This window comes from Cygnus olor, chromosome 10, assembly GCF_009769625.2.
Source record: "Cygnus olor isolate bCygOlo1 chromosome 10, bCygOlo1.pri.v2, whole genome shotgun sequence".
Classification (NCBI taxonomy): Eukaryota; Metazoa; Chordata; class Aves; order Anseriformes; family Anatidae; genus Cygnus; species Cygnus olor.
Genome location: NC_049178.1, coordinates 4,216,809 through 4,229,201, shown reverse-complemented (window position 1 = coordinate 4,229,201; position 12,393 = coordinate 4,216,809). Strand labels below are relative to the sequence as shown.

General features: G+C 40.1%; 1 protein-coding gene across 3 annotated transcripts in view; it reads left to right on the top strand.

Moving 5' to 3' along the window:
- LOC121075510 (CCHC-type zinc finger nucleic acid binding protein) overlaps positions 1 to 12,393 on the top strand; it is a 93,136-nt gene that overhangs the window by 57 nt on the left and 80,686 nt on the right. For all 3 annotated transcript variants that reach the window (XR_005822996.1, XR_005822995.1, XM_040568888.1), the window contains exon 2: positions 9,472 to 9,527. Coding sequence is in view for 1 of the 3 variants with exons in the window: in XM_040568888.1 (XP_040424822.1) it covers positions 9,511 to 9,527 (17 nt within the window). In the remaining 2 variants the exon portion in view is untranslated. The remainder of the gene's footprint in view (positions 1 to 9,471; positions 9,528 to 12,393) is intronic.

Sequence of the window (12,393 nt, the reverse complement as noted above, 5' to 3'; positions counted from 1 at the left end):
CTAAAAAACAACAAAATTAGGAGAGTGAGGGAAAATTAAAATATACATGATACAGTTCACCCACATCTGCAAAGTTAGCCCAAGTCTTGAAAACATTTGCTTTTCTGTACATGCACAGGTCATCGGGCATGTATGTATAATTCCATTCTCATTGCATCTCTGGTGTCAAAGCAGCAGTTTACCATCATCTTAATTTAGACACTTGATGCCTGAAGGTAGTTAAATGCTAGCTGCAGGCCAAAAGAATAGTCCTGTGTGAAAGATATGGTATGCAAGCATTAGCACATTATATATATTTTAAGAAAGAAAAAGAGGCCCAACAGAAATCATAATAAACATTAAAAAAAAGGAACAAAATCTGTTTTTATCAGTGACTTTGGGGGGCTGGCTTGGGTCCTCCTTTCTGTTTTTGTGGTTTGTTTGTTTGTTTTGAAAAGAGTAGCAACCCACACTACACTCAGTGACATTTCAGCGTAAGCATCTCCAAGTGCAGAGACATGAACGCACCCCTGCACACGGCTAAATGTGTACCCAGTACTACTTTTGCAAACTCAGGGATAATGATAAAGGTATTTTTTTCCTCAGCTCTTACAACTCCAGTATGGTTTGAACTCCAAATCATATTCCAAATGCATCTTATTCAAAACCAAACAAAGTAAGAAACAGTTCTGAAATTTGAAACGTTATCGTTGCCAAATTTCAAAGTAGTCAGACTCATTACCAAGCTTTCAATAATAGTAATAATAATAGCAATAATGGAACAGTGAAAATAAGCTTAGTAGCTTATTAACCCTCCAAAAAATGCATCCCTCTGTAAACATCTGAGAAATTGATATTCAGAACTACCCAGTGTACTTTTGCCACGTTAGTAGATTAATGCCAGCTTTAATCTGAGGCCTTGTGCACAATCACTATATTCCTGATCACCTCTATGAATGGGAAAGGAAGTCATATTAAAGCTGCTAAATCAAAAAACAAGTCAGCCAGGAAATACCAAAATAAAGGTCTTCCAAGCAATCTTAATTCCATCCCCTTATGGCACAGTAAAGCCTACTCTGAAAGACCTCTGTTGTTTCCTAAAGCCACCAACAACTCAGTGCAGAACACCAAACACGCCATTACTGAACACCTATCAGCAGCTATTCAAGTCTCATTTTGTGCTTATTTGAATCCTCCAATTCATTTCAGGCCTTTTTCTGCAGCACCCATGCTAGAGGCTGTGTGCTCCCCCCACCCCGAACAGACACACACGTTGGTCAGAGAAAAAAGGCTGTTTGCTACAGCTGAAGAGCTAAAGTAATGGAATTCATGGAAAACATCTCCACTGGTGTTAAGTGTCCATTTTGAGATGCCCAGAAGTATAAACTTTGAATTTCAGAGCGTTTCCACTCAAAGCACAGCTACAAAAAGCCTGAGCTAGGTTGGTAAGCACTCAACATTGCTACAGACCTACACCCAGATGTGACTAGTACCTAGAAAGGAAACATAACCAACACCCTTGAAGAAAAGGGTCTGGTTCGTGTGAAACACCTACCACTGCATGCAGACTGCAGCAGAAGTGAGAAGGAAAAAAAATCCATTCTCCCTCTTTAGTAAACCACTACCTACCTCATTCTCTACATATCTTTTAATTTATGTAACAAATCCACTGCATGTAATACTGCTAAAAATATTCATGGGAGGAATTATATCAGGTTTCTGTTTCAAATTTCAGTGAAACAACATCATACAGAAAGGAACGGCATAATTCTGGTGCCATTCTCTGGCCTAGAAGTAATCTTCTTTCCCAAAAGACTGTGTATACAAGATTTTCCCATAATCTCTAAAAAGCACACTTCTGTAGTGGGTTCTTACCGCCTACATATTTTTGTCACGTCCTATTGATATTTTCTAGAAACAGTCCACAGCCACAAAACATTAGCAAGCAAGATGACTGATTTCATAAACTAGACAACAGCGATAACTATATGGGAAGTCTAAAAAGATGCCGGTGAGAGCAAGAGCAGTACCGATTCTACACGATTGCTACTGTAACAGTACTGGTACTGTAACTGGTACTATTTCCTGAACTTGTAAGACAAATTGAATTAATTTAAGTTTGTAAGAAACATACTCAGTGAAAAAGTTACCTGTTTTCTTCCCTACAAATCTCTATACCAGCTCACCCACGGGGTCAGGTGAACACTCGTTCTGCTGAAAGACTGCAGCTGAAGAGGGGCAAAACTGCACGAGAGCTAACTTCAGTCAGTCAACCCGCTCACAAACTGCATCTGAAGTTACTAGTGAACCGCTCTTAACCCAAAGCAGATCGCCCTGTCCGGTTCTGTGCTCAGTCTCTTCTTGGTACACCAGGTCAGAAGCTTGGAGATGTGAAAGATGTCAGGCTATAAACTATAGAGAAGTTTTTCGTGTGTGTACTTTTCAAGGAAACAGACACAGGGTGCATAAATAAAAGGCCTTTTGTGCTCCCTCTTATTTCTAAGGCATCTGGTACATTTGCTTGTCCCCTCTCCCATGAAATTTGTTGTGTACCAAAACCACCTCACCTTTCTCCACACCCATTAAAAACTACACACCTCCACTCTTCGTTCCACACCATGGCCTCTTATGCTCCATGCTAGTGGGGGTCTTACCAGTCAGTTGGTGAACATTTCTTTCACTGAGGACGTACCCAGTGACCGCATACACAAGAATATACACATCCTCCTGCCAGCCGTCGTTACTCCTGCACCGATGCCATCAGCTCTGCAGGCCCACTTCTTCAAAGGTTCACAACGTACTTTAAAATGCCAGTAATATCTAAAGCTCTATACCCAATCAAGACCTAATAGGATTTAGATATTTTAAATTACTTCTTTTTTAAACCTATCACACATTAATGACAGCAGTTGATGGGAACATGGAATGGAAAGAAAGAGAAGTTCTGAAAAAAGGAGGGAGAAGTGGAGATAAAAGTGAGGAAAATAACAGAGTTCAGCATGCAGAACCAACTACAAGTACAATAATCTAAGCATTCGTATGTATTTTCCTACACTTAGGAAACAGAAAGGAGAAAAAAAGGTATGTACAATAGCAGCGACCACGTTGTGCATACACATAGCTACAAGAGTAACTAATTAGATAGCAGCAATAAAAAGAATGGGGATAAATTGTTATATAAGAATATTAAGATGAAAGTCAGTCAGTCTGTTCTCTGTCCTCCTCTCCACTTACCCACACTATGGAGAATCCTTCTTTATTTCAAATTTCTGGGTACTGTACGAGACAAACCAAGAAGAGAAGAGCTCAGCTGGATTTCTCCACTAGCACGTGAGGTGCAGAACAGCTGGGCAACACCAACACCTCCCTGGTGCTACTGCTCAAGTCAGTTGACAACAACGTAACATTAATATATTTTGTCATGCTGCCAACGTTTCCTGAAGAATTCAAGTGAAAACAGGAAATGACAAAAAAATTCAAACTTGCATCTTGACAGAAGCCGGGTTTCATACCACAAAAAGGTCCTTCCCTACTCCAGCAGCGCTCTGCCCCAGTACCACAGGCTGCTGAGGCCACAGAAGGTCCTACCCACAGAAGTGGATTTTGAGCCTGCTGTACACACAATTACAAAAACAAGGTCAACAACTGCTACCAGCCTGCTGTACAATACAAATGTCAGCAGTATCCTTCATCGTGCAATCACGTCCTTCTCTCTCCTAGGACCTCTGCCTCGTGTAAGTGTTCTGCTCAAGGAAACGCAGTATGTTCAGAGGCTCTCTGAACAGTCAGCACTCTGAGGAGGTAGCTGCAGTTATTCGCCAGCAACTTATACATATATAAGCTAGAGGAGGCAGCAGTCATGTATTTCCTTTTCTTATAACTACTACTGCAAAGTAAACTCTGGCAGAAAACAGGAATAAACTGCTGCAAGTCATAGTAATGTTAATCTGTTGTAGAGAGATTTACTTGAGCTAACCCACCTTAGTCCTCATTGACTGAGCTTACTGGGTAACTTAGCGTCAAACCTGGAAGGGATTCCAGGAGCTTGGGCGGCAAATAGGGAAGAAAAAAATGGAAAATGATTGTGAAAGAACCTTACACTAACAGCATTACAAGCAAATAAAAATAGAAGACTCTATTCCTGCCTTCCTGAGCAAGCGAGCAAGTCCCTGAGGTCTGTGCCTCTGTATCTTGGTGGCAGCCTTGCAACACAAGGCAGACGGAAGAGTGGGATGACCGTCAGGGCTCCAATTGCTGCAGGAGCGCTCTCGTGTTCAGTCCTAGTGTCATGTTCTTGAGAGCCTATACAGCACGTGTAGATTGCTGCAGAGGACAAGCTTATAGCGTTTGAAGAGAGACAGAGAACTTGTGAACTGTGGCAACTCTGTTCTCGACATCCTTTGCCTTGGCTCACTGGAGGGATTTGTCAGGCCACCAAGAGCCTAGCCAAGAACACCTGGACTCTGACAGGGCACAGGCAGCCGCCAGACACCTTCCCTCCTCACCAGCCACTGGTCTCGGTCTGTTATCAGGGCAGAACAGGGCCAAAACAACTGCTCCTTAAGAAATAAGTGAAGAATTACTTTTCCACTGCCCTTTAGCGCAAAGGAAACTAGCTTAGAAAATTATATAAATAAATACCAATTTTGAACATAACTAGCTCATTTCACACACCTATGTGAGCTAAGAGAATAGCAACTACTTGAACTGATGAGAAATATATAATCACACAACATACACACATCATCTGAACACATATACACACTGAACACCAAAGGAAGTGCAACAGCAAAAAAGCCAACAGGACACGGGTTAATTCCATTTCTGGCCACCCTAACACGTAAGATGTGCACTGAAGTGTAGCTTGCCTTTCAGTGTCCAGTACCTTGTGCCCTAGCATTGATTCCTTTATCCATTTGGGGTCTTTGCTCCAAACAGCATTCCACGAAAGCCACTTGCACTGAAACTAAATTTTTTACTCGAAATCTCCCAAGATCCTCACCAGTCCACTCCAGTGAAAAGCTATCTGATATGTTCTGAAGAGAAATTTAATTTAAAACAAAGGAAGAAAGATTTTATAACGATGCCTTCATAAATACATCATTCTTAGTTTATGCCTATTCCAGAAAAACTAGTTTTTCTTCCTTTAAATGAGTTACAAGCCTGTTTTCGAAACATAATCATTACCAGATAGTAGGTCTTTATGCTATGTTCAAATAGTCCATTGCCAGCTGAATGCTTTCACACATCTTTTTAAGATTTTTCTTCCTGCTACTCTTCACTTTCATGGAAATTACTACAGCCTGTCTACAACCGAAAAACTGCAACAACAGCATTCAAATATTATTTTAAGTATTAAAGTATGAGCATATTGATCTCCTTCTAGAATCAGTACCAGCAGAAAACTGATAGTGATTCATTTCATATTAAACACTCAAGCTGAATGGAAAAAAAATCTCATACTATTCCTCCTCCTTCCACAGCTCTATTACATGCTGGGACCAAGATTGCATCTTTACCTAGTATTTTTTGCACAGATGGCAGATCTTGATAATTAGTAATTTGTACAAGCATTAAAACTGAAAGCACAAAACGGCCATGAGATGCGCACACCTAACTGTAACAAATTCCTGGAGATCATTCACTGAACAGTCCCAAAGCTTCATTTCCAAAACCAATTAGGTGGAAAAATCTCTGCCCAATGATAAACACTCCAACGTTTAATACACTTAAGAAATCTTTTTTTTCCCCTCATCAAAACAGCCATTAGAGAGCAGTATATTTGCTCTCATCTAAGCTTATTGCATGGGTGAGCAATTGTCTAGGAAAAGCAACACAAAACAACAGCAAAAAAATAAATAAAAACACCACACCAAAGAAGTGTCTATATATGTATATGTCTATACAAAGAAGTGTCTGATATATGGTACTACATTTTTAAAAATAGCTTTACATAGCAGTAGAAGATAAAATATAGAGCCATTCCTATCCCAATAAATACAGCTGTTATGCATGCAAACATAAACACAGGGCAAGAGTTAGGATTGGTTTAACAACCCAAGCAGATCTCTCGTGCATCTAGAAGGCTGGGGATTTTCCTTCTGATGTTTTGCATTTAAAGAGATGAACACCATAAAGCAAGGTCCCTCTTGTTAGAACCAAAATAAAAAAAAAAAAAAAAAAAAAACTTTTTTCTAAATGTAATTGTCCAAAAAAGACAAACAAACACACAAAAAACCCTGACCCATAAAATACAACCTTTCCACCTCAGTTATTCTGATCTTCTACGCATCTTCTCTAACCTTTTTCTCTCTTTCTCTGAGCCATTCATTTCTTACCATTCTGTTGCTGCTGTAACTTGAAGGTATTCAAGGAGGGAAAATACAGTACGGAATACAACTGCTCCGTTTGATACACTTCCAGACTGATTAAACCTTTGCAAGTCTATTAATTTCCTGTATTTAGGATTAAAACTTTGGCTTAGTAAGCATAAACCAAATCATACTACTCTGCTTTTACAGCCCCGAAGTTCTAAACTGTTTTTTTTCTGAGAAAAGCAGAACATCGAGTGCAAGACATAAAAAAAAATTAACGATACTTTGCATTTCTGAAAGCATGATTAAAGAGAAAATAAAAAGCATTTCCTCTTCAGCAAATACAGGCAGCACACTGTGCTTGTACTTTAGCTCTGAGATCATGGAGCTCTTCAGAAAGAACCCCCTTCCTCTACGCCAATTTGCAGTAAAGGAATAGGAAACCATCTTTCTTAAGAAGTTTCTGTTCCTAGGCTGGATTTTGGGCTCTGGTTATGAGGTATTTATCATGAAAGTTATCTGCACCTTTGATTACTTCGTGCCTGCTCTCCTCCTGGTGGTTATAATGGCTCCAGGCTACTCTTCCTAAAACACCTGTTGCTAAAATCTGTTTGGCTTGTCCTTTCCACATGGATAACCTGGTTGTCAGTCACCCATTTCTTCACATGGAATTTCTACCAAGTTCAAACTCTGAGCTCTGTAACTTTCCCTACGAAAGCCAAATTCCTTCATTAAAAGAAACAGACGCACTGAACACTCTGCTGACATCTAAAAGAATAGAAATTGATACAAAATCCAAACCCTTCCCTTTCCCAAAGCAAAGAACAGTCCCACGTAAAAAGAAAACTGCTGTGGGCATATCCAAGCATTCAATCGTACCTTTTTACAATTTTAGTTAAGTACTGTTGCTGACTTTAGATTCACAATAAATAAATAGAAATAAAATTACTATTAGAATAGTCATGAAAGGACAAGGGAAGCTGGGAAAGGACACATTTTCTTGCACTTATGTACAAGGTTTGCTAACAAAGCATCAGAACTCAGCATGATGTAAAACCTCCATTTTTTTTAATGCTTACTCTCTAGCATTACATGGGATCCTAAGCTGATTTAGTAACTGTTACCTGAAGTATAATGCCCTAGAATATTTATCTTATAATCAAAATTGATAAATATCAAGAGGTGTTCACTCCCTGCTTTTAAGGTGTTCTCTTAAATCTTGGACTATTGCAGCTGAAGTGATATTTAAGACTCTCACTTTTTAATTTAGTCAATTCAAATGCACTGCTAGAAATAAAAAGCATACATAACAGTGCTTCTTATACCTGACTGTATCAGAATCACATCACATGGCATTCTTGCCACCCTCAGACTTCTTGTTTTTCACCACGTTAACTTCTCCATGAAGTTACACAGTCCTCCAGGAAAGACCCAGGAAAGAGGCAGCCCTTCAAAGAGGTGCAGAGCGGGGCTCTGAGTTTACACGCGTATTTACATTACACAGGCAAGACAGACTTTGTATGTACAGTTGATAGCAAAACTTGTGGAAAAAAATGCTTGTCCATTCTCAGACATGTGCTTATTTGCATTTTGAACTTGCTCGTGCTTGAATTGTTTCAAGTATGGATGAAAGCCCCAAACTGTGTTTAGAGTTCCCTGGAACTCATCCACTTTACAGCAAGGATGAAAAAGTTACTCAAATGTCAGCAATCCACCAAATGCCCTTCCCACACAAGTTCTCCAGAATTAAACAAAAGCGGCTGAGAGCCTCAGCACAAAGAGGCCCTGGCTCTCTCCTCCTCAGCTGCATGTAGGAAACGAAGCACCACTGAGGACACCACCATGGCTCTTTAAATGAACCCTAGTTTTGCTGAAAAGGAAGGCAGCCCAAGATTAGGTTAATTAAATAACTACTGGGAGGTGCTGGTTATGAAGGCTATGCATGTTTGAATTGTTGTATACGGTTCAAACATAACACAACTGCTATTAAAAATGTTACAAAATACCAGATAATGCTAGATGATCTGTACAGTCAGAGCAGGATGCAGTGATCCATCTGAGCCAAGAGTTAGCTGTTCTCTGCACTCACCCTGGCCAGTTTTCAACTGGTAAGTTTAGTTTATTAAATGTGAGCTCTGAGCCAGAACCAGCAGAGCCCCAGGGAGGTCAGGGCTGCAATTTTACGGGCCTGGGTATGGACAACGTACAAATCCACACCTGGGGGGCGAGGGGGGAGTAGGGGGCAATAGCACCAAGAAAGGATTGGAAAGAACCTTGAAGATACTTTTCTGGGAGCTTACAACATGGGAATAAAAGATTCCCTTTGTATTTTATAGCCAGTACGTGCACCTGGGAATGCTTCAACATATGCATCTGCAATATGAACCAAACCTAACGCGGTAATACTCAAGTATTTTAGTTACAAAGTGCCTGGACAGTTTTACCAACGTTCTTTTATTGTTTCCAATGCATAGGTATACAAAACTTGCATAAAACAGCAAATAAAAATTGAATCTAAGCAGAATTTACCAACTGAATACAAGCAAAATTACTTAATATATGTCAAACATGTACTGTCTTTAGTGCCTGAAAAGAAAAATTACATTCCAGTTTAACTCTATCTTACATTATCTTACTAAATACTTTTAAGAAATTACAGTTCTTACTTGGGTGGGGTTTTATTTATTTATTTAGCTGAGTGTTTCAGAGGTACAATCTCAGAAAAACAAAACAAAACAACCCAAACAAAAACAAAAAACCTACCACTTGAAAGATAATGCCACAGACTTGATTTATATCAGGTCTAAATTATTCACAACAGATCACAACAATAGTTGTGTGGAAAGGCAAACGCTATTTAGAGAAAAGTATCAATAAAGTTCTAAACCGAGGAGGGGTTTTCCTCTACAAAGTAAACATCCATGGAGACTGACTAAAGCAAGAGCTTAAGTTAAACATGCACTTCTGATAAAGCAAATGCTGAAACTGCTGTAGACATCATACCGATTTTGTGGAATTTTTCAAAACACAAAAAAGCAAATTTCAGCAGTAGTCAGGGAATACAAGCACAGAACTCGGTTGTGATAAGATTCCCTTCCCCCTAGCAGTGACCCAGGGGACTTGGAAGAAAGGATGAGGCAGACCAAGGAGGAAGGGAAAGACAGAAAGTGATTTATACCTTTAGTTCTCCTTTAAGTGAACGAAGTCCTATGACAAAATGATGAAGTACATCATCTGTGGAAAGTAAGAAAAAAAAAAAGATATTTACTACTTAACCAGACAAACTTACACACACCAAATTAATAACCAACAAATTATTTCATGAATTACATCAACATTAAGGTTAACTTGTCTTCTCTCTATTCTACTAGTTTTCGGGGCCCTTCATTATTTTTACACATTTCAGGGCAATGAGATGCACTGTGTAAGGCCAGACTGCACGACAACCAAGACAAACATGCCAATAACAGCTAAAGAATCTCATTCTTATTCAAGAAACATCATAAAAATCTTTTATTGCTGAAACTAACTAAAGTAAACAGCAAGTACATCCTGAATGCTTTCTTCTCAGGCATCAGGCCCTTCCTTACACAGCAACCACCTTGCTGACTCAAACGTTGCAACAAACCTTGGATCCAAAAACAAGAAAGAAAAAGGTAACAAGGTAAACCTCTGAGGCTTTCTATCTTGTGTACAAGCATTAACTGTAAGAGGAGGAATTCCCAGGGAATCTGCAGAAGCTTTGGTTAAAAGATTCGAAGCTCCGTTTAGTTAGCAGGGTCTGCTCCAGCAGGTTGCCCAGGGCTAGCAGTTGGGTTTCAAGCATCTCCACCAACACAAACTCTCCACAGCCTCTCTGAGCAGCCCGTTCCAGAATTTGACCACATGCAGAGTTTAAAAAAAAAGAAAAAAAAAAAAAGTGATTTTGCTGTGTTCAGATGGAGTTTCACGTCTCTGAACTTGTGCCCATTGCCTCCTCCCATCAGGTATTTCTATGCATTGATACGATTCCCTGAAAGCCTTCTCTTCCTCAGGCTGAGAAGTCCCAGCTCACCCAAGTCCATCCTTAAATGAAATAAGAGAAAGTACGCAGGGGAAAAAAAAAAAAAAAAAACTAGAAGAGCCCTTATATTGCTAGCTCATTTTTGGTTGTAAGTATTCTCTCTCCTGGACAGGGCAGATGTGTGTGTGAGGGGAAGCTGCGATGATTTTACCCAAGACAGCAAGCTCCCAAAGACTAGCAAGAAACCAGAAGAATGCTTTGTGATCTTCACCTTACGCTACTTATTTTAAAGCTAAAACCTTGACAGTCTGAATTGTACATCTACCCAGCTTGCATAGCTCTCTCCAGCCTTCAGGCGCGCACCATGCAGAACGCTGCGATGGTTTCCATCGTGGAAAAGGATAAGCAGGGAGACTGCGGAGAAGGCAGGGAACGGGGTCCTTCACACGCTGCCGAACACGCTGAGTGCTTTAGTTCTAGCAGGACTGGTGAGCAGCAACAACAAAACTCAGTGAGAATATTTGCTAACAGAATTGGCAAGGAGGAGGGTGTATGCAGTGAGTTGACAAAAATACCAGCTGTTATTGCAGATGGGAGGCTCCATTAAATCTGAGAAGTAGAATTGTTTACCTAAGACAATGGCAAAATCAAGGCAGAAGAAAACTACTCTGTACTGGAGGAAGTGTGCCTACTGCAGGATTTCCACCTGAGACGCTCCACAGTACAAGGGACGGAGCAAGGGAAGCAGGTGTTCTGCAAAGGGAATACTGAACTAGAGCACGTTCATCTCAGATCGCACCGCAGTGTCAAAACATCACTTCTGAAATAGTAGTAATTCTGCTACAAACACACACCGAATTTCACAAAAAGCCAGAACAAGAGTTTGAAACACAGACCTGTAAAGCAGTAGCTTTGTGTTTCAGTGTTGTCAGGTCACTTTGGAATTAGATGCTGACAGTGTTAGAAAAGATACCTGGACAATACTGAAGAGGAGAAGTACAAAAGTTAGACGTTTCGCTGTCTGTGACCCAGGCGGTCGCACACTCGCAGCAGGGACGTTCTGGGTGTGATACTTCTCAAGCAAACCACAGTGTCACCCTGCGATGCCATTCTTGCTGTTTCCTCCAGTTCGCACTACAATCGGTTGGGCGGATATGGCACTTTGTCACTGAAAATCTATTCCGAGAAACTATATTAAATTCATTTTCTGTTGTGTGAAGGAACCAGCAACTTAAAATTAATTAACACTCGCTAGCCTTCTTGGAAGTTATGACAAAAAACCTCCTACTACACTTATTCCTCGGCTACACTATTAACTCCCATCTTTCAAATTACACCGCTTATTTAAAGGCTCCACATGAGAAACTGAGACAGACAAAACACTCAATATACAAAGGAAACCAAAATAGAAAAACAAAAAGAAAAGCCTCTTCCAGACATAAAATATGCAAACAAAAATGAAAAAAAAAATATCTTGCAGCCATAGCAGTAATATTATTTGTGGTGACAGAAGGAAAAATATTTTCAAGCTTGAGACAATTTTAGTCTCAATCTGCCTGATAATTTTATTGAATATTTTCTTCAGAGCATATTGTGCTTCTGCAAAACAAAATAATTCCAGGTACCGTCCTGTAATTTAACATCACAAGGGCAGATCTTACTGGAATAGGTAAAAATAGCACTAGTGAACATGCCAAAGGAGAGTCTTTCCACTATATGGCCACTGCTTAGATTGCAACATCAGCTGGCTCTCTTTTTATAACCTCTTGATTGCCAGTGAACAAGTTACCCAGAGAACTTAAAAGGTTTGAGAAACAGAAGAGTAAGCTCTGAAACCCCTTTCAGCTGAAATCAATCCACTGGATCACTGACACGAACGCTTTGTTGCAGCACGCTATTAGTGCCTGGGTAAGCTTTACAGTTGCTTCTAAAAGCATTTAACACGAATGATGTAATTCAGAAATACAGCTTATTTTTTCTTAAATGTCAGCATGAAGTTAGAGGCTTGCATGCTCTCTTGTTTCTTTTGGTTGCAACACAGCCTGGGAGCCCCCTACCTCACTGCGTCCTCTAACGCCTGCCATGTGCCATCCTCCC